This window comes from Oncorhynchus nerka, linkage group LG23 (genome assembly GCF_034236695.1).
Source record: "Oncorhynchus nerka isolate Pitt River linkage group LG23, Oner_Uvic_2.0, whole genome shotgun sequence".
Taxonomy (NCBI): Eukaryota; Metazoa; Chordata; class Actinopteri; order Salmoniformes; family Salmonidae; genus Oncorhynchus; species Oncorhynchus nerka.
This window is the reverse complement of record NC_088418.1, coordinates 55,054,174-55,077,231: the sequence shown is the minus strand read 5'-3', so window position 1 is coordinate 55,077,231 and position 23,058 is coordinate 55,054,174. Positions and strand designations below refer to the sequence as shown.

Here is a 23,058-nt window from a genome sequence, read left to right as displayed (position 1 = left end):
CATGTTACTTCCAAAATACTATGTAAACCCTTGCTTGAACAAGATTATGGGGAAGCAGGAATTGAAAACCAGGGTGTGTAGAAATGGTCAGGGTGTGTAGAAATGGGTGTGTAGAAATGGTCAGGGTGTGTAGAAATGGGTGTGTAGAAATGGTCAGGGGGTGTAGAAATGGTCAGGGTGTGTAGAAATGCTAGACACAAAATATGAGGTGAACATCTCCTATATTTAAAGGTTTATTAGACAAGAGAGACATAGACATACATGTTCATGTAAGAGGTCTTCAACAAATCTCACCCCCTCCCCTCCCAGGGGAGGGCTGACCTAAATAATCTTGCCTATCTTTTTTCACTGCCAAAGCATTAAATCAAGGCGGACACCTTGGGGTTGAATAGACTATACATTTAAAACGTCTTAATCGCTTAAAGACAACCATAGACCATTTTATGTCTTAGGGGCCCAGATACCAGTTACTGAGAGCTGCTTTACGGTGACCTCTGGCTTTACATATGGTACCTGGAGGCCAAATTCCAATAGGGAATAACCATCCAAAAATAGTATTCTTAACAGCAGCTAATGGTCATTACCTCTTTCTCAGGAAAAGAGATTTGATGAAGAAAAACAACGGGGGTAGAAACAGCAAGGAGCTACATCTCTTCCACGGAACGGACCCAAAACACGTAGATGCCATTTGCAGAGATAACTTCGACTGGAGGCTGTGTGGAACCAATGGAACTGTGTATGGCGAAGGTACCTCATGTTAACCAACTGTCAGAAATGTAGTCAGATTTTAGAAGCAGTCATGATCTCATGATAGTCAGTCATTTTGTTTTACTGATGATCGTCTCTGTTTGTTTAAGGGAGTTACTTTGCCAGGGATGCCAAGTACTCACACAGCTTCACCAGCCACTCAGGAGTGAGGTCCATGTTTGCTTGTCAGGTGCTTGTTGGTGACTACACACGGGGTAATTCGGCGCTCCGTCGTCCCCCTCCAAAAGGTGAGGGAAGCCCCACTCTCTATGACAGCTGTGTGGACAATGTCCTGAACCCATCCATATATGTGGTTTTTGAAAAGCACCAGGTGTACCCCGAGTTCCTCATCAAATATGATGATGGCGTCATGCACTGGACCTCTTCGGCTCCAGCTCCACTCAAGACTGTCTCTATCCAATCCACTTCCTTAACCCCAAAATCCAACCGGATTCAAGCCACAGCTGCTGCTACCACATCGAAGAGAGTTCCATCCACTTTGAGTCCATCTAAAACTGCAGCCACAACTTCCTCTAATCCAACCTGTTCTCTTCCCGCCTCGCGGTTTCTCCCAAAACCTGACCAAACCCCATTAACATCTCCAGTCCTCTTAAAGCCAGCCCTAAGTTCTCAATTGGTGGATACCACCCTAGGCCCAGATTTCACTCCCTCATTTGCAAACCTCACTCACACACTCACTACCCCAGCCAGTACCCCCTTTCGTACGTTCACTACCCCAGCCAGTATCCCCTCTCACACACTCACTACCCCAGCCAGTACCCCCTTTCGTACGCTCACTACCCCAGCCAGTATCCCCTCTCACACACTCACTACCCCAGCCAGTACCCCCTTTCGTACGCTCACTACCCCAGCCAGTATCCCCTCTCACACACTCACTACCCCAGCCAGCACCCCCTCTCGTACTCTCACTACCCCAGCCAATACCCACTCTCGTACGCTCACTAACCCAGCCAGTACCCCCTCTCACACACTCACTACCCCAGCCAGTACACCCTCTCGTACACTCACTACCCCAGCCAGTTCCCCCTCTCACACACTCACTACCCCAGCCAATACCCCCTCTCGTACGCTCACTAACCCAGCCAGTACCCCTCTCACACACTCACTACCCCAGCCAGTACACCCTCTCGTACGCTCACTACCCCAGCCAGCACCCCCTCTTGTACATTCACTACCCCAGCCAGTACACCCTCTCGTGCGCTCACTACCCCAGCCAGTACCCCCTTTCACACACTCTCTACCCCAGCCAATACAACCTCTCATACACTCACTACCCCAGCCAGTACCCCTCTTATACACTCACTACCCCAGCCAGCACCCCCTCTTGTACATTCACTACCCCAGCCAGTATCCCCTCTCCTACACTCACTACCCCAGCCAGCACCCCCTCTTATACATTCACTACCCCAGCCAGAACCACCTCTTATACATTCACTACCCCAGCCAGTACCCCTCTCCTACACTCACGACCCCAGCCAGCACAGCCTCTCGTAGACTGGCTCTCCAACCCCCCACCCCTTCTCCTACACTCACTCTCTCAGCCAGCACCCTGTCTCCTGCACTTTCCCCTTTAACTGGCCCCCTATCTCTGGCTCACACCCGCTCAACAACCACTACTCACACACTCCCTGCCAGCAGTACCTCTCACTCACTATCCCCTTCATCCTCATTGAGCACACCTTATCACACACTTTCTCACTCATCATACTCCCCAACTTACACACAAACTCTCTCACACACTTCCCCCTCCACGTCAAGCAATTCTCCAAGCACACTCTCCCCCTCAGCAAGCAACCTATCTCGGGTGTTCTCTCCCTCGACAGGTGCCTTCTATCGTCCACTATCTACCACAACAAGCACTACTAGATCTCCTCCTGAGTCACTGTACAGTGTTCCAACAGCTCAAAGGAGGGACACCAAAGAAACAAACAAATGCCTTCTGCAATAATTTGCCTTTGTCAGGATGGAGCAGTAAGTAGAATGTTTTGATGGCAAACATTTAAAAAATAAAAGAAATTAGAAAGAAAATGTATTAAAATGATGAATGATCACTTTATTTGCGTATCAAAAATGTAGTATAGCTGTGTATCTTTACCTGTAAGGGCTAAATAACAGTAAAGCTGTTAACAACAAACCAGACATTTGTAATTTTGCACATATGAATTTGGTGAGCATGTTTCCTTTACACAGGTCTGCTGACACAGTCCATACATTTTGTAAATGAAACCAGTTTGATGTCGTGTTTTAAACTGAATAAAACTCAGAAAATCATTGATTGTCGATGTTTTTTGGACAAGCCTACTCTTTTCTAAGAGTTTTGGAAACACCCTCATGTCAGAAACTTAATTTTCTGGGGAACAAAAATCCTCTTTATTTGAGATTAAACTGAATCAATTAATCACTACTGTTGCTACTGTGTGTCTAGCAGGCCTATTGTGATGTAAATGAAGGTTCCACATACCACTCGGGGAGAGTTCAATGTGCCGTATTTAAAAGGGTGTGTTCCATTGCCTGTTTGTTATACTTGGCTACCTTCATAATAGGGGAGGTGTTACATATACTGTAAGTTTCATTTAGTCAGAAATGGTTTTGTCGCATGCTGGTCACCTGTTTTGTAGTTAACGGAGAGCAACGTTCTACTTCAGATTTGACAGTATATGTACAGTTTTGCGAGGGCCAACAGTCAGGCGTCCTACGGTGACCGACATGGATACAACAGCTCTGATCTACAAGGTCCTCTGTGCCCATAATGGGTCCTTTGAGCTGGGAGAATTGCGTGCCAACATTAGCACGATGGAAGATGACCTGGAAAGTGTTTTAGGGAATCAGGAGATGTTTACCAGGGCTGTCTCGGAGGGAAACAAACTGATAGTTGCCAAGACGAAGATGAGGTTATGCAGAGCTAATGGATGTAGTGGCTGCAGCAATTTACACCTGTGTAAGTTCTATCTGTATGGAACATGTCCATCCAATGAGAGGTAAACTTTCTTTACTTTACTGTTTGTTTTTACTCCGGAAGCCATTTACCCGTCATATTACTTCTATTCATTCTACTATTATTTCTGAAATGTTCTAAATTCCATGTGGTCTTACAGAATGTGACAGGTAATGCACTACAGTATACATGTCAATTGCTACAGGTTCGTGGTAAGTTTGTAGATTTGACATTTAAGGAAAACCTAATATATGTTTTAAAAAGCTTCATAAGAAATTGCCTCTCGTTCTTGCGAATTCCAGACAAGGATGCCGTCTCTGCCATGAGCTAACGTCAGAGCACAACATCAGAGTCCTGAAAGAGCATTACCTGGAGGAACTGGACAGGAAGGAGCTGTGTACATTACTGCTGCAGAATGACAACGCCCTTTTACCCCCAGTATGTGCGTCATAGGCATTCGGGAAGGATTCAGACCTCGTGACTTTTTCCACATTTTGTTGCGTCACAGCCTTATTCTAAAATATATATATATAATTTTTTTTTTATCCTCAATAATCTACACACAATACCCCATAATGACGAAGAAAAAACAGTTTTTTAGACATTTTTACAAATGTATTAAAAAGAAAAAGCAGAAATACCTTTTTTATATACGTATTCAGACCCTTTGCTATGAGACTCCAAATTAAGCTCAGGTGCATCCTGTTTCCATTGATCATCCTTGAGATGTTTCTACAACTTGATTGGAGTCCTCCTGTGGTAAATTCGATTGATTGGACATGATTTGGAAAGGCACACACCTGTCTTATAGGCATTGTATATTCAATGTTTATTTCCCCACGTCCAAAAGGACTACTGATGAATTCACAGACATGAGGCTATCATCCAAGTATGTGTACTAAACTGAGCGTGCAGATGTCTTTAAAAATTATTTATTTGAATTGGGATATCTGTAAAACTGATGTACTTGAATTGGGACTGATGCACTTAAACAGAGTTTGCACTTATCCAATGTCCTCATCAAGCCCTCATCAGGAGTGGTCTGTGTTTGTCTCCAGGTTTGCTTCACATACAACAAAGGTAGTGGAGAGTACGGTTACTGTCCTGACAAAGGGAGCTGCAGAAGACTGCACGTCTGTGAGCGCTACATTACAGGAACCTGTGCTGCAGACGTGGACTGTGACAGGTCTCACGACTTCTACGAGCCCCACCCGCTCAACACCCTACAGCAGAGGGGAGTACCTAATGAACTGGTGGCATCCATGTTGTCCACCTACCGCAACATCCAGGCAATCGGGCATACTAATGATGCTAGTAACACACTTTGGTAAGAGACCTTGTAGAGGAGACTACACTAACCTCGGTCCTCTGGATCAATTTGCTATTGGATATAAATTAGGAGAGAGAGCTGCCAGGTAGATAAGATTATACTGATTGTATTTTATTATAATGCTGTCTAACTTTCTCTAATCATTGTCAGCAAAAAAGACTCTGACTGCCTGCTGAAATCCAAAGCTTTACCCAGTCACTGGGATAAATCTTCAGTACCTGAAACTGGATTCAAGGTTCATAATCACTTTTTAACTCGTAAGATCTTGCATCTGGTCAGAAGGCAGTGCATTATTAGATTGGTACCTATTACATTGGTAAAAGGATGTTCTTTTCAAATGCATTCCCTCTAGAGGGTTGCTCTGCAGAGTTCCTCAGCTGAGCACAAGAATATTCTGGATCTTTTCCACCAAACTATGACTGGCTTCAGTGTGAAGACTATTGAGAGGGTGCAGAATCGGATCCTGTGGGAGGTCTTTTCGTGGTAAGAATCACAAATCCTCATGCCAAAAGAAATGTAATCTACCCAAGAAATATGTTCATATTGTTTGCGTTAATCAAAGCAGTCATAACATATGCGAACAGATGTAACATGTTAAAGGTAACTGGTACTTAGATTCTAGCAGCAAACACTTGCAAATGCTATGAGGTAGCCTGCCAATGACGATACTTGACAAATTAATCTGTTGTTCCTCTCCCAAGGCAAGGAGATGTGATGAGAAAGGCAAATGCAGGGAAAGGGAATGAGAAGCAGCTCTTCCATGGAACAGACTCTAAACACGTGGACGCTATATGCCTGCAGAACATAGACTGGAGGATGGGTGGAACACAAGGAATGCCCTATGGGCAAGGTGAGTTCTGTATTTCATGTGATATCTAATAGATTTAAGTTTATATAACGATTTATTATGTTACGTGGAAATGGCATATTTTTTTGCTATTCTCTTTCACGTCACATTGTGGAAATACAGTGGAAAAGTTGACAAAACAAATGTCTTTTTAATGTCACACTCACTGTGATTGTTCTAATTCTAACCCATCTCTTTCCAGGAAGCTACTTCTCTAAGGATGCCAAGTTCTCCCACAACTACACCAGCCAGTCAGGAGTCAGGTCCATGTTTGTTTGTCGTGTGCTGGTGGGAAATTACACGCAAGGACACTCCAGCTACCTCTGCCCCCCTTCAAAAGATGGAAGTCACACCATCTCCTATGACAGCTGTGTGGATGATATCTACAACCCCTCTGTATTTGTGGTGGTCGGGAAGCATCAGGTTTACCCAGAGTACCTTATTCAGTACAGGGAAGGGTCCAGGCCTGGGACCTATGTTCCACCACCTAACTTTGTCCAGAACCAGAGCCACCACAACATGCACTGGACATCTATTCCAGTCATGCTACGCTCACCAGCCACCCCTGTGCTGCCCAACAATGCAAGGTTCAGATCTCCTTGCCCAACAGGACAGAGAACCCCCAGACCTACCTTGACACATGCTTCTGCACAGTTTGGCTCCCTGAACTCCGTGACACATCCATTGTTTCAGTCAGGTCTGATGACTTATGTATCTCCTCCACCACCCTGGGTTGGCTCTACGACCTCCATAACACACGCACCTCCATCAAGGACAAGAAGATCACAGTTTACTAAAATGAAAGCAAAAAGTAAATCTATGGCATCACTAGATAATCTATAAGTCTTGGTAGTACATTTTTTCTTATGTATAAATAAATTGTATTTATGAAATTGTCCTTTTTAGGTGTTGGTAGAGCATGGCGCATGTAATGCCAGGGTAGTGGTTTCTATTCCCTGGACCACCCATACGTAAAGTGAATGCACGCATGTCTGTAAATCACTTTGGATAAGAGTTTGATAAATGGCATATATCATGTGTTGACAAAATAATCAGAATTGGGCTGTGTGTGTAGTTTCTGAATTCACAACTGCATACAACATTTGTTTTTTTTCCTCATTTTTAAATGTGTTTTCTTCCCCCTAGGGGTGATGTTGCTGAACTGCATCCTACTTATTCTGCATTACTCCACACCACTAGTCAAACAAACATCCAGTCAATGACTTTCTATTGGCCGTTTTAGTTGAATACTGATAGAGGAATTCTGAATTCCTTTATGTTTAATTGCCAAATCCAATTAAATTCACACTCATTTCTAATTCATGATAAGTTGTAAGTTTATCATTTGCATGAATTAGCGCGAGACCAGTCTTAACAAGTTCAGCATTTATTCTTGATGAGTACTGACCCAAAATACAAAGAACATTACATTTTAAATCTAAAGAAGACATAAAATGACGTCATCAGTTACACCCTCTCTCTGATTCTCACAAGAACCCATTGTTTTAGGAATGGAACATTTCCCCAGGCATTTCTTATCTTTCTGAAAAGCCACAGCATCCCTCCCTAACCTTCCCAGTAGACACAGACACAACTCATTTCTGCTTACATTTTCAGTAACAGTACAATTAAGAACCCATACTTTTCAAATCATAACAAGTATTAGCATGAATGGTTCTAATCATTAATGTATACATAATTGATTATCTAAACTATATTTTCCTCTATCAATACACAGAAATCCAACTACTTTACAAAATGTGTCAGCAGAACAGAAGTCCCAGAGTAAAGGAAACATGCTCATCATATTCCTTTGTACTAGTTGAACATCACAGGAGGCTGCTGAGGGGAGAATGGCTCATAATAATGGAATGGCATCAAACACCTGGAAACTGTTTGATACCATTCCACCTATTCTGCTCCTGTCATTCACACGAGACCGTTCTCCCCAAGGTGCCACCAACCTGCTGTGTTGAACATCATTCTTGTTTGTTGCAAGGGTTTAACACACCAACTATGCATATTTGACATGAAACTGCAATTATTCAGAAACATTACACATTTTCAACAGGTTGAACTTTGACCACCAAATTGTTTAATTAACTCCTGCACTCTAGATGATGTGATAGTAGTAGATGTGTCAGAAGTAGTGCTCGATGTGGAGTGGTGAAACCCTGAGAGTGTGGAGGAGTCTGTGTAAGTGTGGGTGTATGATGAGTGAGAAAGTGTGTGGTAAGGTGTGCTCAATGAGGATGAAGGGGATAGTGGGTGAGAGGTAATACTGGCAGAGAGAGTGTGAGCCTGAGAGGATGTGTCAGTTGAACGGGAAAGTGTGCGAGAAGGGAGGCTGGCAGGGGTAGTGAGTGTGCGAAAGGGGTTGCTTGAGCGAGTGTGGGCAGTGCCAGGGGTAATGAGTGTGTGAGAGGGGGCACTGGCTGAGGGAGTAAGTGTGCGAGAGGGGGCACTGGCTGAAGGAGTAAGTGTGCGAGAGGGGATGCTGGGTGGCCTAGTGGGTGCATAAAACGGGGTACTGGCTGGGGTTGTGGGTGTATGAGAGGGGTACTGGGTGTACGAAAGGGGTACTGGCTGGGGTTGTGGGTGTATGAGAGGGGGTACTGGGTGTACGAAAGGGGGTACTGGCTGGGGTTGTGGGTGTACGAGAGGGGGTACTGGGTGTACGAAAGGGGGTACTGGCTGGGGTTGTGGGTGTACGAGAGGGGGTACTGGGTGTACGAAAGGGGGTACTGGCTGGGGTTGTGGATGTACGAGAGGGGGTACTGGGTGTACGAGAGGGGGTACTGGCTGGGGTTGTGGGTGTACGAGAGGGGGTACTGGGTGTACGAGAGGGGGTACTGGCTGGGGTTGCGGGTGTACGAGAGGGGGTACTGGCTGGGGTTGTGGGTGTACGAGAGGGGGTACTAGCTGGGGTAGTAGTTGTACGAGAGGGGGTACTGGCTGGGGTAGTGGGTGTACGAGAGGGGGTAGTGAGTGTACGAGAGGGGGTACTAGCTGGGGTAGTGGTTGTACGAGAGGGGTTACTGGTTGTACGAGAGGGTACTGGGGGTACTGGCTGGGGTAACGCGTGTATAAGATAGGGTACTGGCTGGGGTAGGTAGTATGTAAGAGGGGGTACTGGATGGGGTAGGGAGTGTACAAGAGGGGATACTGGCTGGGGTAGTGGGTGTACAAGAGGGGGTGCTGGGTGGGGTAGTGGGTGTACGAGGGGGGCGCTGGCTTGGGTAATGAGTTTATGAGGGAGTTTGCTGAATGAGGGAGTGTAAGACCAATTAGCTTGGCCTAGGGTGGTATCCACCAATTGAGAACTTGGGGCTGGCTTCATGATGACTGCAGATTGACTGAATCCCAATTTGGTTCGGGCAGGTTTTGGGAGACGTGACGGGGGAAGAGAATTGGTTGGATTAGAGAAAGTGGTGGCTGCTTGAGATGGACTCAAAGTGGAAGTGGATGGAACTCGAGAGTTTTGCAGCGTAACAGAAGCTGCTGCTTGAATCTGGTTGGATGCTGGGTATTGGACTATGTAAGTGGATTGGATAGAGACAGTTTTTGGTGGAGCTGGAGCCGAAGAGGACAAGTGCATGACGCCATCATCATATCTGATGAGGAACTCGGGGTACACCTGGTGCTTTTCAAACACCACATATATGGATGGGTTCAGGACATTGTCCACACAGCTGTCATAGAAAGTGGGATTTCCCTCGCCTTTTGGAGGGGGGCGACGGAGGTCCGACTTCCCTTGTGTGTAGTCACCAACAAGCACCCAACAAACAAACATGGACCTCACTCCTGAGTGGCTGGTGAAGCTGTGTGAGTACTTGGCATCCCTGGCAAAGTAACTCCCTTAAACAAACAGAGACGATCATCAGTAAAACAAAATGACTGACTATCATGAGATCATGACTGCTTCTAAAATCTGACTACATTTCTGACAGTTGGTTAACATGAGGTACCTTCGCCATACGTAGTTCCATTGGTTCCACACAGCCTCCAGTCGAAGTTATCTCTGCAAATGGCCTCTACGTGTTTTGGGTCCGTTCCGTGGAAGAGATGTAGCTCCTTGCTGTTTCTACCCCCATTGTTTTTCTTCATCAAATCTCTTTTCCTAAAAAACAGGGGTAAAAACATTAGCTGCTTCCCCATAATCTTGTTCAAGCCAGGGTTCACATAGCATTTTGGAAGTAACATGCTAGGATTGTGTGTGAGAGTTTACTTAGCATTTTGGAAGTAACATGCTAGGATTGTGTGTGAGAGTTTACTTAGCATTTTGGAAGTAACATGCTAGGATTGTGTGTGAGAGTTTACTTAGCATTTTGGAAGTAACATGCTAGGATTGTGTGTGAGAGTTTACTTAGCATTTTGGAAGTAACATGCTAGGATTGTGTGTGAGAGTTTACTTAGCATTTTGGAAGTAACATGCTAGGATTGTGTGTGAGAGTTTACATAGTGTTTTGGAAGTAACATGCTAGGATTGTGTGTGAGAGTTTACATAGTGTTTTGGAAGTAACATGCTAGGATTGTGTGTGAGAGTTTACATAGTGTTTTGGAAGTAAGATGCTAGGATTGTGTGTGAGAGTTTACATAGTGTTTTGGAAGTAACATGCTAGGATTGTGTGTGAGAGTTTACATAGTGTTTTGGAAGTAACATGCTAGGATTGTGTGTGAGAGTTGATGTAAACATACCACTGGAAGACTTCCCAGAGGTCCCTGTTTTGGACCATCTCGATGCTGGTGATCTGGAAGCCTCTCATGGTCTTGTTGAAAAGTCTCTGGACCTTCTGATAGTCCCTGTCAGAACTCAGAAGAGTGACTGTCTGCAGGAGGGGAAAAACAAAATAGTTGTCACTGCTAAAACAAAAAGTTGAACACTAACCTTCCTGTAAGCCTAAGCAGAATAACCACATGTAAACAAGTGACCTTATATCCAATGTCAGGTATGGCAGACTTGTCCCAAAATCCAGGAACATCTCTGAAATTCTGAGAGGAATTGTATGTTCTATTTGTCCTGAGGATAAATATAAAAGAGAACATGACATTCAACACTAAGAAAATAAGTTGCTCAATTGAATACCTATATTTATTCCTCCACTTATTATCCAAATATTGATTATGCAATTGTGAGTGTTTATTAGGTTAAATACAGAACATGGTGACCATCCTCTTAGTTCATCCTCATCCGTACATTACCTGCTGTCTGCAGTTGAAACAAACACAGGACGACGCCTGACCATCCTTACAGTACCGTATCTTTTGTTTTTTTGCGTCATGTCTGTAATTATGAGAATAACTATTTGAACCATGTCTGTTGTAAATTAAATATATTTTGTGCAAGAGTGTTGATGTGTGTTACCTCTGAAACTCAGCTCATAAGACTGCTGGCCTGCAGTGAACTTCACCACAGCACTGTGATCCTCCTGGAACCTTTTCTCAAGGTCTTCACTGGTGATGGACGACAATCTGTGCATCTCTTTCTGTGATTTATAGAAAAAAACTCAAATTCAAGGGGAACAACAGTTTACCGTCTCTATTATTGTCCTCGTAACACATCAGCCTGTTTGAGTGCTTCACACCACTTACGATGGATGCGTACTGGATCCATTTGCCGTACTCGTCCTTCCAGAACCACACCCACTCTGTGGTGAGTACGCACATGGGCTCGGTCACAGAGGACACTGTGGAGGGACGTTGAACTTCACTGAATCCGCGGCTCATGGCTTCAAAATGTACACAGTTTGGATCCCTCGCTGTGAAGCCATAAGAAAATGCCAATGGTAAAGCAACCAATCCCCATTGCTAATTCCCATTCCAAGAATGTACTTCATTCACACTGTGAAATATTTGTATCTAGTTTAATATAACCTACTGCACCTTTGTATCTTAGAAGAGTCACAGAAGTCTCTCTAGATCGTTGTTTTTCTGGCAGAGCAAACGAAGTCTGACCATTCTTCACTTCCCAATTGTAGGGCCTTTTATAGTGGATGCTCCAGCATTAATCTGAACAGACGTTAGGTTTATATTACAGATGTTACAGTTATGTAACAGTGTGTCATGAGACTCTTGTTAGCCAGAAGGACAACATAATATCTTGCCATGGCCTCCATTCACAAAATCGATGCTAGGCTTCTAGTGTTGCTTTGAAAGTTTTATCAAATAAAGTACAACATACTCCATTATTGTGGATGTACAGTACATGGTTGTATGTTGTCCTATGAGGAGGATATGGTATTGTGTATCTCCTGACAACCTTTAGATCTAGATAAACTCATACCCAGCCAGCTATCCTGGATTCTGCCTGAGTAAAAAAAGGTGCAAAAAGTTCCCCTGATCTCAGGTGTTCTGCCAAAGCAAATGTGGGAAAGTTAAACATCCCAGCAACGCTCTCCCTCTTTAACTTTACCTCCTTGTTTGCAGTACCCCTTGACAGAGAACAGACAGATCTCCTTCCTCACCGACAACAAACAACTTGAGGTGCCATAAAAGAAATGCACCCCTCCCCAATGTTAATATTTTCAAACGACCCCCCCTTGTACTGCAGAAAAAGTGAACACACTCTCCCCTTATAGAATTAACTAAAATGAATATACGTCCACAAATAACAATAACTGTAGCGACCCTGTGTTTATAAACCTGGATATCAACATGCTGAAGTGGCACAGTCGATGGCTACGGGCCAGACAGAAACAAACGCATCGCGCCGACAGAAACAAACATCTTTCTGGGAGGAAGAGGGGCGGGGGCGTATGATTCATGGTTAACGTGACGTGGTGTGGCCACAACAACATACAGGAACTCAAGTCCTTCTGTTCACCTGATTTAGAATTCCTCACAATCAAATGTCGACCGCATTATCTACCAAGGGAATTCTCTTTGATTATAATCACAGCCGTATATATTCCCCCCCAAGCAGACACATTGATGGCTCTGAACAAACTTTATTTGACTCTTTGCAAACTGGAATCCATATATCCTGAGGCTGCATTCATTGTAGCTGGGGATTTTAACAAGGCTAATCTGAAAACAAGACTCCCTAAATTGTATCAGCATATCGATTGCGCAACCAGGGCTGGAAAAACCTTGGATCATTGCTATTCTAACTTCCGCGACGCATATAAGGCCCTGCCCCGCTCTCCTTTCGGAAAAGCTGACCACGACTCAATTTTGTTGATCCCTGCCTACAGACAGAAACTAAAACAAGAAGCTCCCACGCTGAGGTCTGTTCAACGCTGGTCCGACCAATCTGATTCCACACTCCAAGACTGCTTCCATCACGTGGACTGGGATAGGTTTCGTATTGCGTCAGACAACAACATTGACGAATACGCTGATTCGGTGAGCGAGTTCATTAGAACGTGCGTTGAAGATGTCGTTCCCATAGCAACGATTAAAACATTCCCAAACCAGAAACCGTGGATTGATGGCAGCATTCGAGTGAAACTGAAAGCGCGAACCACTGCTTTTAATCAGGGCAAGGTGACCGGAAACATGACCGAATACAAACAGTGTAACTATTCCCTCCGCAAGGCAATCAAACAAGCTAAGCGTCAGTATAGAGACAAAGTAGAATCTCAATTCAATGGCTCAGACACAAGAGGTATGTGGCAGGGTCTACAGTCAATCACGGATTACAAAAAGAAAACTAGCTCCGTCACAGACCAGGATGTCTTGCTCCCAGGCAGACTAAATAACTTTTTTGCCCGCTTTGAGGACAATACAGTGCCACTGACACGGCCCGCAACTAAAACATGCGGACTCTCCTTCACTGCAGCCGACGTGAGGAAAACATTTAAACGTGTCAACCCTCGCAAGGCTGCAGGCCCAGACGGCATCCTCAGCCGCTCCCTCAGAGCATGCGCAGACCAGCTGGCTGGTGTGTTTACGGACATATTCAATCAATCCTTATCCCAGTCTGTTGTTCCCACATGCTTCAAGAGGGCCACCATTGTTCCTGTTCCCAAGAAAGCTAAGGTAACTGAGCTAAACGACTACCGCCCCGTAGCACTCACTTCCGTCATCATGAAGTGCTTTGAGAGACTAGTCAAGGACCATATCACCTCCACCCTACCTGACACCCTAGACCCACTCCAATTTGCTTACCGCCCAAATAGGTCCACAGACGATGCAATCTCAACCACACTGCACACTGCCCTAACCCATCTGGACAAGAAGAATACCTACGTGAGAATGCTGTTCATCGACTACAGCTCGGCATTTAACACCATAGTGCCCTCCAAGCTCGTCATCAAGCTCGAGACCCTGGGCCTCGACCCCGCCCTGTGCAACTGGGTACTGGACTTCCTGATGGGCCGCCCCCAGGTGGTGAGGGTAGGCAACAACATGTCCACCCCGCTGATCCTCAACACTGGGGCCCCACAAGGGTGCGTTCTGAGCCCTCTCCTGTACTCCCTGTTCACCCACGACTGTGTGGCCACGCACGCCTCCAACTCAATCATCAAGTTTGCGGACGACACAACAGTGGTAGGCTTGATTACCAACAACGACGAGACGGCCGACAGGGAGGAGGTGAGGGCCCTCGGAGTGTGGTGTCAGGAAAATAAGCTCACACTCAACGTCAACAAAACTAAGGAGATGATTGTGGACTTCAGGAAACAGCAGAGGGAACACCCCCCTATCCACATCGATGGAACAGTAGTGGAGAGGGTAGTAAGTTTTAAGTTCCTCGGCGTACACATCACAGACAAACTGAATTGGTCCACCCACACAGACAGCATCGTGAAGAAGGCGCAGCAGCGCCTCTTCAACCTCAGGAGGCTGAAGAAATTCGGCTTGTCACCAAAAGCACTAACAAACTTCTACAGATGCACAATCGAGAGCATCCTGTCGGGCTGTATCACCGCCTGGTACGGCAACTGCTCCGCCCACAACCGTAAGGCTCTCCAGAGGGTAGTGAGGTCTGCACAATGCATCACCGGGGGCAACTACCTGCCCTCCAGGACACCTACACCACCCGATGTTACATTTACATTACATTTACATTTAAGTCATTTAGCAGACGCTCTTATCCAGAGCGACTTACAAATTGGTGCTTTCACCTTATGACATCCAGTGGAACAGCCACTTTACAATAGTGCATCTAGGTCTTTTAAGGGGGGGGGGGGGGGAAGGATTACTTTATCCTATCCTAGGTATTCCTTAAAGAGGTGGAAGGCCATAAAGATCATCAAGGACAACAACCACCCGAGCCACTGCCTGTTCACCCCGCTATCATCCAGAAGGCGAGGTCAGTACAGGTGCATCAAAGCTGGGACCGAGAGACTGAAAAACAGCTTCTATCTCAAGGCCATCAGACTGTTAAACAGCCACCACTAACATTGAGTGGCTGCTGCCAACATACTGACTCAACTCCAGACACTTTAATAATGGGAATTGATGGGAAATTATGTCAAATATATCACTAGCCACTTTAAACAATGCTACCTAATATAATGTTTACATACCCTACATTATTCATCTCATATGTATATGTATATACTGTACTCTATATCATCTACTGCATCCTTATGTAATACATGTATCACTAGCCACTTTAACTATGCCACTTTGTTTACATACTCATCTCATATGTATATACTGCACTCAATACCATCTACTGTATCTTGCCTATGCCGCTCTGTACCATCACTCATTCATATATCTTTATGTACATATTCTTTATCCCCTTACACTTGCGTCTATAACGTAGTAGTTTTGGAATTGTTAGCTAGATTACTTGTTGGTTATTACTGTATTGTCGGAACTAGAAGCACAAGCATTTCGCTACACTCGCATTAACATCTGCTAACCATGTGTATTTGACAAATACAATTTGATTTGATTTGATTAGAAGGTTGAGGGTTCGCCGACCACCACAGACAAATTAACTTTCCCTTCCTGCTTCAGTAGACCTACACTACGATCAGAACCGGCTGCAGACAATGATCAGCTAGTTGGAAATCTGATTTTCAAAATGTTTATGCTATAATTATATTTGCAAAAAAAAATCCAATACCAACGCACCACAACCATTAAGGAAAGCATACCCACTGGGCACAAACTGGTTGAATCAACGTTTCAATGTAATTTCTCAACGTATTGTGACATGGAATCTATGTTTAAAATACATTGGATTTGCAAAAGGTCATCAATGTAAACTGTTGTTTTGAGGGTGAAATTTCAACCACAGGACTATGTCATCATGGTAACCAATTTTCAACATTGTCGAACTTTGTATAAAATATGTTGAATTTGTACCTTTGAAACAACGTTAGATCTTCAACGTTATTTCCACTATAAGAAAAAAACGAACTTCGATTTTTGTTTAAGAGGGAGATGTGAATCCAACATATCAATTATTAATTTGTAGACAAACTGTAATTAAAGCCAGACTAAGTCAGTGGCACAGATGGAACTATCCAAGCAGAAGATACATCTCCTAAATAAATGTTCATATTTGGTTGTGTTGACAACCAAACACAATTAAATATCACTTTTGCAATAGAGTAAATAGCTATATTTGAAAAAATGTAGACAATTAGAGATCACTGAATTGCTCCGTTTTTTTTTGTACAGTATGTATAAACAAGTAATAGTCAGCACATATTTTCATATTTGCTCTTTGAATATAAAGTTTATAAATATGTTAAAAACTTCCAGTGAGAGTATAAGAACAACTCTGGCATTTATCTCAAGACGACATTCACAGCTAAACGACAACAGCATTTCTGACTCATTCTGCCAATCACCTGACAATTACTAGAAAGGAGGAAGTTTGTTTCACAATAATACAATTTCAGAGGAGAGAAATAAAGAAATGGTCAATTGTGAGGCAATTTGGGAACCTATTACTCACAGTGAGACACTTTCTGCAGAAGTGAGATTAGTAAAAAAATATATATTTTTAAATACCAGATTGAAACAAACCTTCCATAGTTGGCTGTAGAAAATAAAATTATAGATTGGGAAACTAATAATGATGAGGCAGTGTGAAAAGGCCTATCCCATAAGAGTGATTTCTGTCTCAAATGGTTGAGAATATGTGGGATTCATTCAACAATTCAGAATAATTAACCTAGGTCACACTTTACATTTATGTTACACTGATATGTGAACAGGAATTTCTCAACTGAATTGCTCTGTAGATAAACCCATCTCTCATAGCAAAGCTGGGACCGAGAGACTGAAAAACAGCTTCTATCTCAAGGCCATCAGACCCATCTCTCATAGCAAAAGTTTGATTTAGTCCTATTCTTTAACTTAGATTTTTGGTTGAGATGGAGACACGAATCCAACATATTAATTATAGATTTGTAGACAAACTGGAATTAAAGACACTAAGTCATTAGCACAGATGAAACTATCCAAGCAGAAGATACATCTCCTTCAAATGTCTGTATTTGGTTGTTTCTAATTTAGTCAGAAAGTTGTTTTCATTTCAAGATAAAGTGTACTGTTAGCTAACAAGCTAATGTTAGCTGGCTGGCTAGCTAGGTAACGTTACGTGTATGATCTGTGTAGTAATATTATTAGTATCTCTGAGTCATTTGCATTGCTAGTTATAGCCTAATGTTAGCCAGCTAACATTGAACCTGGTTGGTTAGCTACCTGCAGATTCATGCAGGGTAGTGTTATATAAATAATCTAATATAAAGCGTTACTAGCAGACCAAAGCTCTGGTTAAACCGGATGCCCTCAGATAACTCTGGGCCCAGTGTCTTCAGCCAAGTCTAGAGCCTGTGTGCAATAACAAGATTATCCGAAGGACACACAGCTGCCATCACGCAAATATTACTCCTCTGTAAACTACAAAGAGCAGCCTGCAACAATAACGAGCTTAGAAGTGCCAAGCTATCTCGCTGACATTGAACCCTGCATGCACTCCTGCAAAGACAGGAAACACCTGAGCCTAAAGCAGACATTACCAATATCCACGTTTCCTGGACACACATACATTTCATGGAGCACTGTACACACACTCTACCCCTCCCTACTGGTCGGGTGCCAAGAGCAAAGGACTTTGCTGTGCACCAATGGGGCCCGCTCTGGCTAGAGCAAGGCCCGCCTCCAACTCTTCAGGACCAGTCAGAAGACCAACACGACGAGACTCCACCTACATTATTCTGTGTATACATTCTGCTGTAAACTCTGGCTGAGCGGCCTAACTATTCTGACTCCTCACAAGAGTCACATTCCTTAGGTCCGTGCACGATAAACGGCAGGACAAGATAACTTTGACCAATAAACTGCCTTTTTGATACACCTGATTCCACTCTGTCCAGTGTCGTTGTTTTGCATTCCCTCTCCAGTATCAAACACCAACAGTAGTAACATTATGAGTTGAGATTGTGGTTCATTGTTCAGCTAGCTAGCTAGCTGCATGTCTAAACAAAAGACTCCACTATGCAAATAACTAACTATTTCAATAGAATGTTTATGATGTCACTGCGACAACTGTCGATAGGCGTAGCTGGTAAATTCGCTCTGGCTATCTAATCATATTTTAGAGCACTCTCGTCTGAGTGTGTCAGAGCGCAGAATAATAACATGAATTTATGAACACTCTTCACCCATTGAATATGGTGTCAATAAACGTCAAAAAATATTAATTAAATTGTTGCCAGCAGCACAGCTGCAGTCACCAATGCTCTGGATAACAATAAAACAGCTTAACCAGCTCTGCTCGGGTGAGTAAAATGGTCAGTGAGCTGTTCTAGTAGTTAGCAAGATAGCCAAAATTTAGCCAAAATTAGCCAGTTAGCTTGGGTGCTTGACTGCTGCTGTTAGGTCAGAACGCTCGGATCAACCCTACTCCTCGGCCAGAGCGTCGAGTAAGCGCTCTGAACGCTCCGAGAGAGAAACGCTCTGAATTTTGGTAAGACAATCTGGCAACGCTCTGTGTTTACGAACACCCAGAGCACACTCTGGCAATCCAAATGACATTTAAGAACACACCCATAGAATAAACAAACCTTTAGTCTTGAAATCTTCGGTTGTTAAGTATATAGCCTCACATGTTAATCCTTAAAGTGATGATTGGGGCTAAATCTTAAGAAGGTGTGAACAATGCTGAATGGGTGTAGACATTCAGAAGAGCTCTCTAGTAGGTACAAAAACATTCAGGGCCAATTTTCTCAAACGTGAGGTTACAAGTTTATCAACTTTCAAAGCATAATTACTTTCCCATTGTTCCTCAACTGTAGTGTATTATATACTATCTCCGAGTCTCTACTTTTATCCAATGTAAAAAAATATATATTTCAAATTTTGCTACATAAGACCCGAATCGAGCCGGTCATCAAATATAGTACATCTTGTCATTTGTAATGTATCATACGAAATGGGTGAAGGACATCCACAAATGAATACATACCATATGAAATGTAACATGCTGTATCACATGAAATAGTGTTTCGGATTTATGTTAAGAATAATACGAAATGCTCTGAGACCAGGTTGCCACTTCGGGTGCATCAACATCATGGTTTGCGTTTTCAACACCATAATCTGTACAGTTTGGATGCTGGAATTATATTTTGGGACACATGTGCGCAGGTAGCATACAGGATACTTTTGAAATAGCCTCGTCAGATTAAATTACATGTGTTTATGCCACACATAAAAGGTCATGCATTTTAAAAAGTTCAATTACAAATATTTAGGCTATAGGCTATTTAAGCATTATGGGTTTTAGGTGCATGAGAAATAGCCACTCGGATCAGAGAGGTAGAGCACGTACTACGCTTTCCTGAATGACTGTGCCTGCTGGAAGGATGTGGTTACATTATTATAAAACGATTTGGGAGAATGATGATCCGCAACAGACAAAGCATCAGAGTATCAAAACGTAAAATACAGCCTGACTGGCATGCTACTATGTTTTCTATACCTAATAAACTGTCGAGAGTATGTTTCATCCGACACATTGGTGCGGCTGGCTTCCGGGTTGGATGCGCGCTGTGTTAAGAAGCAGTGCGGCTTGGTTGGGTTGTGTTTCGGAGGACGCATGGCTTTCGACCTTCGTCTCACCCGAGCCCGTACGGGAGTTGTAGCGATGAGACAAGATAGTAATTACTAATAATTGGATACCACGAAATTGGGGAGAAAAGGGGTAAAAAAATAAATAATAAAATAAAAAAAGTTCTTATTTTTTAACTGTCGAGAGTAGACTCAAAGCATTTCGCTACACCCGCAATAACCATCTGCTAAACACTTGTACGTGACAAATAAATTAATACAATTGGATTTTAAATTATCTGAATGGAATTAAATATTAAAATTCACAGGGCTTTTGCGCCGTTATTCAAATAGGATTTTCACAACAGTTTCAAATCACATTTTATTTGTCACATGCGCCGAATACAACAGGTATAGTTGACCTTAAAGTGAAATTATTACCTACAAGCCCTTAACCAACAATGCAGTTTAAAAAAAAACGTGTTAAGTAAAAAAACAAGAAATATAAGTACCAAAAACATTGATATATGGGAGGCGTATGTAAGCAGGCGAGGAAATGTTGCTAGGTTGCAAGAAAATATGAAGTAAAACCTTCAAACGGGCGAATGTAAACCCGGAGGAAAAAGCACTACCATCCCCTGTGCCCATCAAAAACCACAGAACCCTCCCCAAAGCAATAAAGATGTTAGACAACGCTGCCCGATTTTGAACCATTTCTAAAGTGATCATAGAGGGCAGGCATGAACAAAATGTTAGAATAACAATTCATGTACATTCATTTGGACATAAAATTTCCTGTACAATATATATGTATGCTTACCTTTCACCACTATTATTGCAGTCCTCTAATAGATCAAATGTACACAGGTGAAAATCATTTCAACCATCATTAAATCATTGAGGTTTGTATCATCTAACTTTCGTTTTACCAATATTACGTTTGTTTCCGTTATACACCGAGATATAAAATAAATCGTTTAAGGGCAAAAAAAAAAGTATACATTTCGTCAATGAAATCGGACTCTATCTACAAATTCAGAATATTTCAAAGCTCCCTGATAAATGCAAATGACTTATAATACTTTTGAGCTCATGAATTTTCAGCATGTGCAAATGTTTAATGTCCACGTTTTATGGTGCTTTCAAGACAACTGGGAACAAAAACCACGAGGTTAGTGATCTTCAAGTCGGAAAATCGGAACTCGAGGAAGAGGTCCGAGTTCCCGACCTCGAATTCCGAGTTGGGTGAGCTTTCAAAAGATTTTTCCTAGTCTGAGCTCGTTTTTTTCTGAGTTCCAAATTGTCTTGGAAGCACTGAAGTCAGAGATTCCCGAGTTCCCAATTGTTTTGAACGCAGCGTGGTTACATGTTGTCTGTAGTTGTCAGGCGGGTTGGACGTACTGCCAAATTCTCTTAAACGACGTTGGAGGCAGTTTATGGTAGCGAAATTAACATTAAATTATCTGGAAACAACTCTGGTGGCCATTCATTCAGTCAGCATTCCAATTGTACGTTACTTTAAAACTTGAGACATCTGTGTGTTGTGTGACAAAATTGCATAATTTAGAGTGGCCTTTTATTTTTTCCATTGTCGGAGCTCGTTTTTTTCTGAGTTCCAAGTTCTCGTGAAAGCACTGAAATCAGAGATTCAATAGTTCCGAGTTGTTTTGAACGCGGCATTTCTCTTTGACCAAGCCAATTATATCAACTCATCCAGGGAGTTGAGTGCAGACTAGAGTTATTAAAATTAACCTCCGACTCCTTGGAGTCTCTGCAGTCCATGCTTAAAAAATGTACACTCTTAAACCCTTACCCGATGTTTGTCCTCTGTTGTTGCATGCCTTTCTTTGTTTGAAGAAACCATACGTTTTAATAAAACGTTAATCAAATACAACCACCTACTGTTTCCTCATTGCAATTGCTCTAACATGTCAACTCAGCATGTCCCTGTGCCAATTGAATCTCAATGAGGTTGCATTTGATTAACGTTTCATTAAAAAGTATGGATTTCAGCAAACAAAAAATAATGTACTTTATGTATCGACCGCATAGCGACTGGAGGAGTCAGAGGTTCATTAGAAAAACTATAATCTGCGTCTGCGTCTACACCTGACTATGCTCACTAACAGGGTCGTAAACAAATTTGCGCACAAAACTTGAGAAATAAGCTTTTGGTGCGGTAAATACCTGGGATATTTTATTTTAGCTCATTAAACATGGTACCAACACTTTACATGTTGCCTTTATATTTTTGTTGAGTATAATTATGCTGGTCTGAGTTAAAGTGGGGAAAGGTACAGCTTGTGGATCCAGCGACGATCAAAGTGTTTAACATCCCCCTAGGGTTGTGTTGTTGAATTGCACCATAATTCTGCTGCATTACTGTAGACTCACCACTAAGTGGTAGCACATACACACTGAGCCGCAGTGGCACAGCGCAGATGGTTTAAAGGGCCAATGCAGCTATATTTATCTCAATATCAAATCGTTTGTGTAACAACTACCTCACTGATTTTTATTTAATTTAAAACAATCGTCAAAAAGAAAGCTTCTTGGTAAAGAGCCGTTTCTCAAGCAATCATTTTGCCAAGATTGTCTGGGAGTGGTCCGATTGGAGAGGTAAAAATTTCAAATTAGCTGTAATTGGCAGTGAGGTTTGGAACTATTTCTTATTGCTCTATTAACCAATTGCCAAAACTCCATCCCACCAAAACAGGCAGAAATTTCAGGCAGTCTTTTCAAACAGCTTTTACACTAAATGTGCATTATCATTGCAGTTTTATCCCAACCTCAGTGTAGAAATATTTAAAACACAGAAAAATCTCATTTGTGGCTGCACTGGGCCTTTAATGAAGCTCCCAGTTCCCAGACCTTGGGAGCTGCTGCCAGCTAGTTGATGGGAGTTGGCAGAAACAGGGTACTTCAAAACGCACTGGAGTACAAGCTAAATAATGAAGTTTGCCCAGGGGGAATTGGATAAAACATGAATGATGCCCAAGATCGTTTGAACACCCTCACTGTATGCAAAACATGTTCACATTATTAATGTCACTAGATTTAAGCTAAACAAATGCCACTGGTCACTGCTTCTTCACAATAACATGCAGACTAGTGGTTTGTTGCAAAATGGTGTACAGTGCTATTTGGTTCATAAGATAGAGAGGAGTGCTGAGGGTAAGTATTCAGACCCCTTGACTTTCCACATTGTTACATTAC

At 42.9% G+C, this 23,058-nt stretch overlaps 2 protein-coding genes across 3 annotated transcripts; one reads left to right on the top strand and one right to left on the bottom strand.

Annotated features, from left to right (window-relative positions):
- The first annotated feature begins 3,339 nt into the window (after positions 1-3,339).
- On the top strand, positions 3,340-7,203 carry LOC115107087 (protein mono-ADP-ribosyltransferase PARP12-like). Its single transcript, XM_029630466.2, has 7 exons — positions 3,340-3,746; positions 4,006-4,141; positions 4,762-5,030; positions 5,184-5,268; positions 5,386-5,516; positions 5,735-5,883; positions 6,083-7,203. Exons 1-7 carry the CDS (start codon positions 3,475-3,477, stop codon positions 6,721-6,723), a joined length of 1,683 nt encoding a protein of 560 aa, XP_029486326.1. The 5' UTR covers positions 3,340-3,474; the 3' UTR covers positions 6,724-7,203.
- A 48-nt stretch (positions 7,204-7,251) lies between these two features.
- Positions 7,252-21,091, bottom strand: LOC115107086 (mucin-2-like). 2 transcript variants are annotated; one of them, XM_029630463.2, is made up of 9 exons: positions 20,663-21,088; positions 11,764-11,889; positions 11,473-11,639; positions 11,246-11,366; positions 11,083-11,164; positions 10,813-10,900; positions 10,579-10,709; positions 9,849-10,000; positions 7,252-9,738 (listed from the first exon to the last, which is right to left on the bottom strand). In XM_029630463.2, the coding sequence occupies exons 3-9, from the start codon at positions 11,605-11,607 to the stop codon at positions 8,387-8,389; spliced, it is 2,061 nt and encodes a 686-aa protein (XP_029486323.2). In that variant the 5' UTR covers positions 11,608-11,639; positions 11,764-11,889; positions 20,663-21,088; the 3' UTR covers positions 7,252-8,386. The 2 variants fall into 2 exon arrangements, with proteins under 2 accessions (XP_029486323.2, XP_029486325.2); XM_029630465.2 differs by lacking the exon at positions 11,764-11,889 and having other exon boundaries at positions 20,663-21,091.
- Between the last annotated feature and the right edge of the window lie 1,967 nt (positions 21,092-23,058).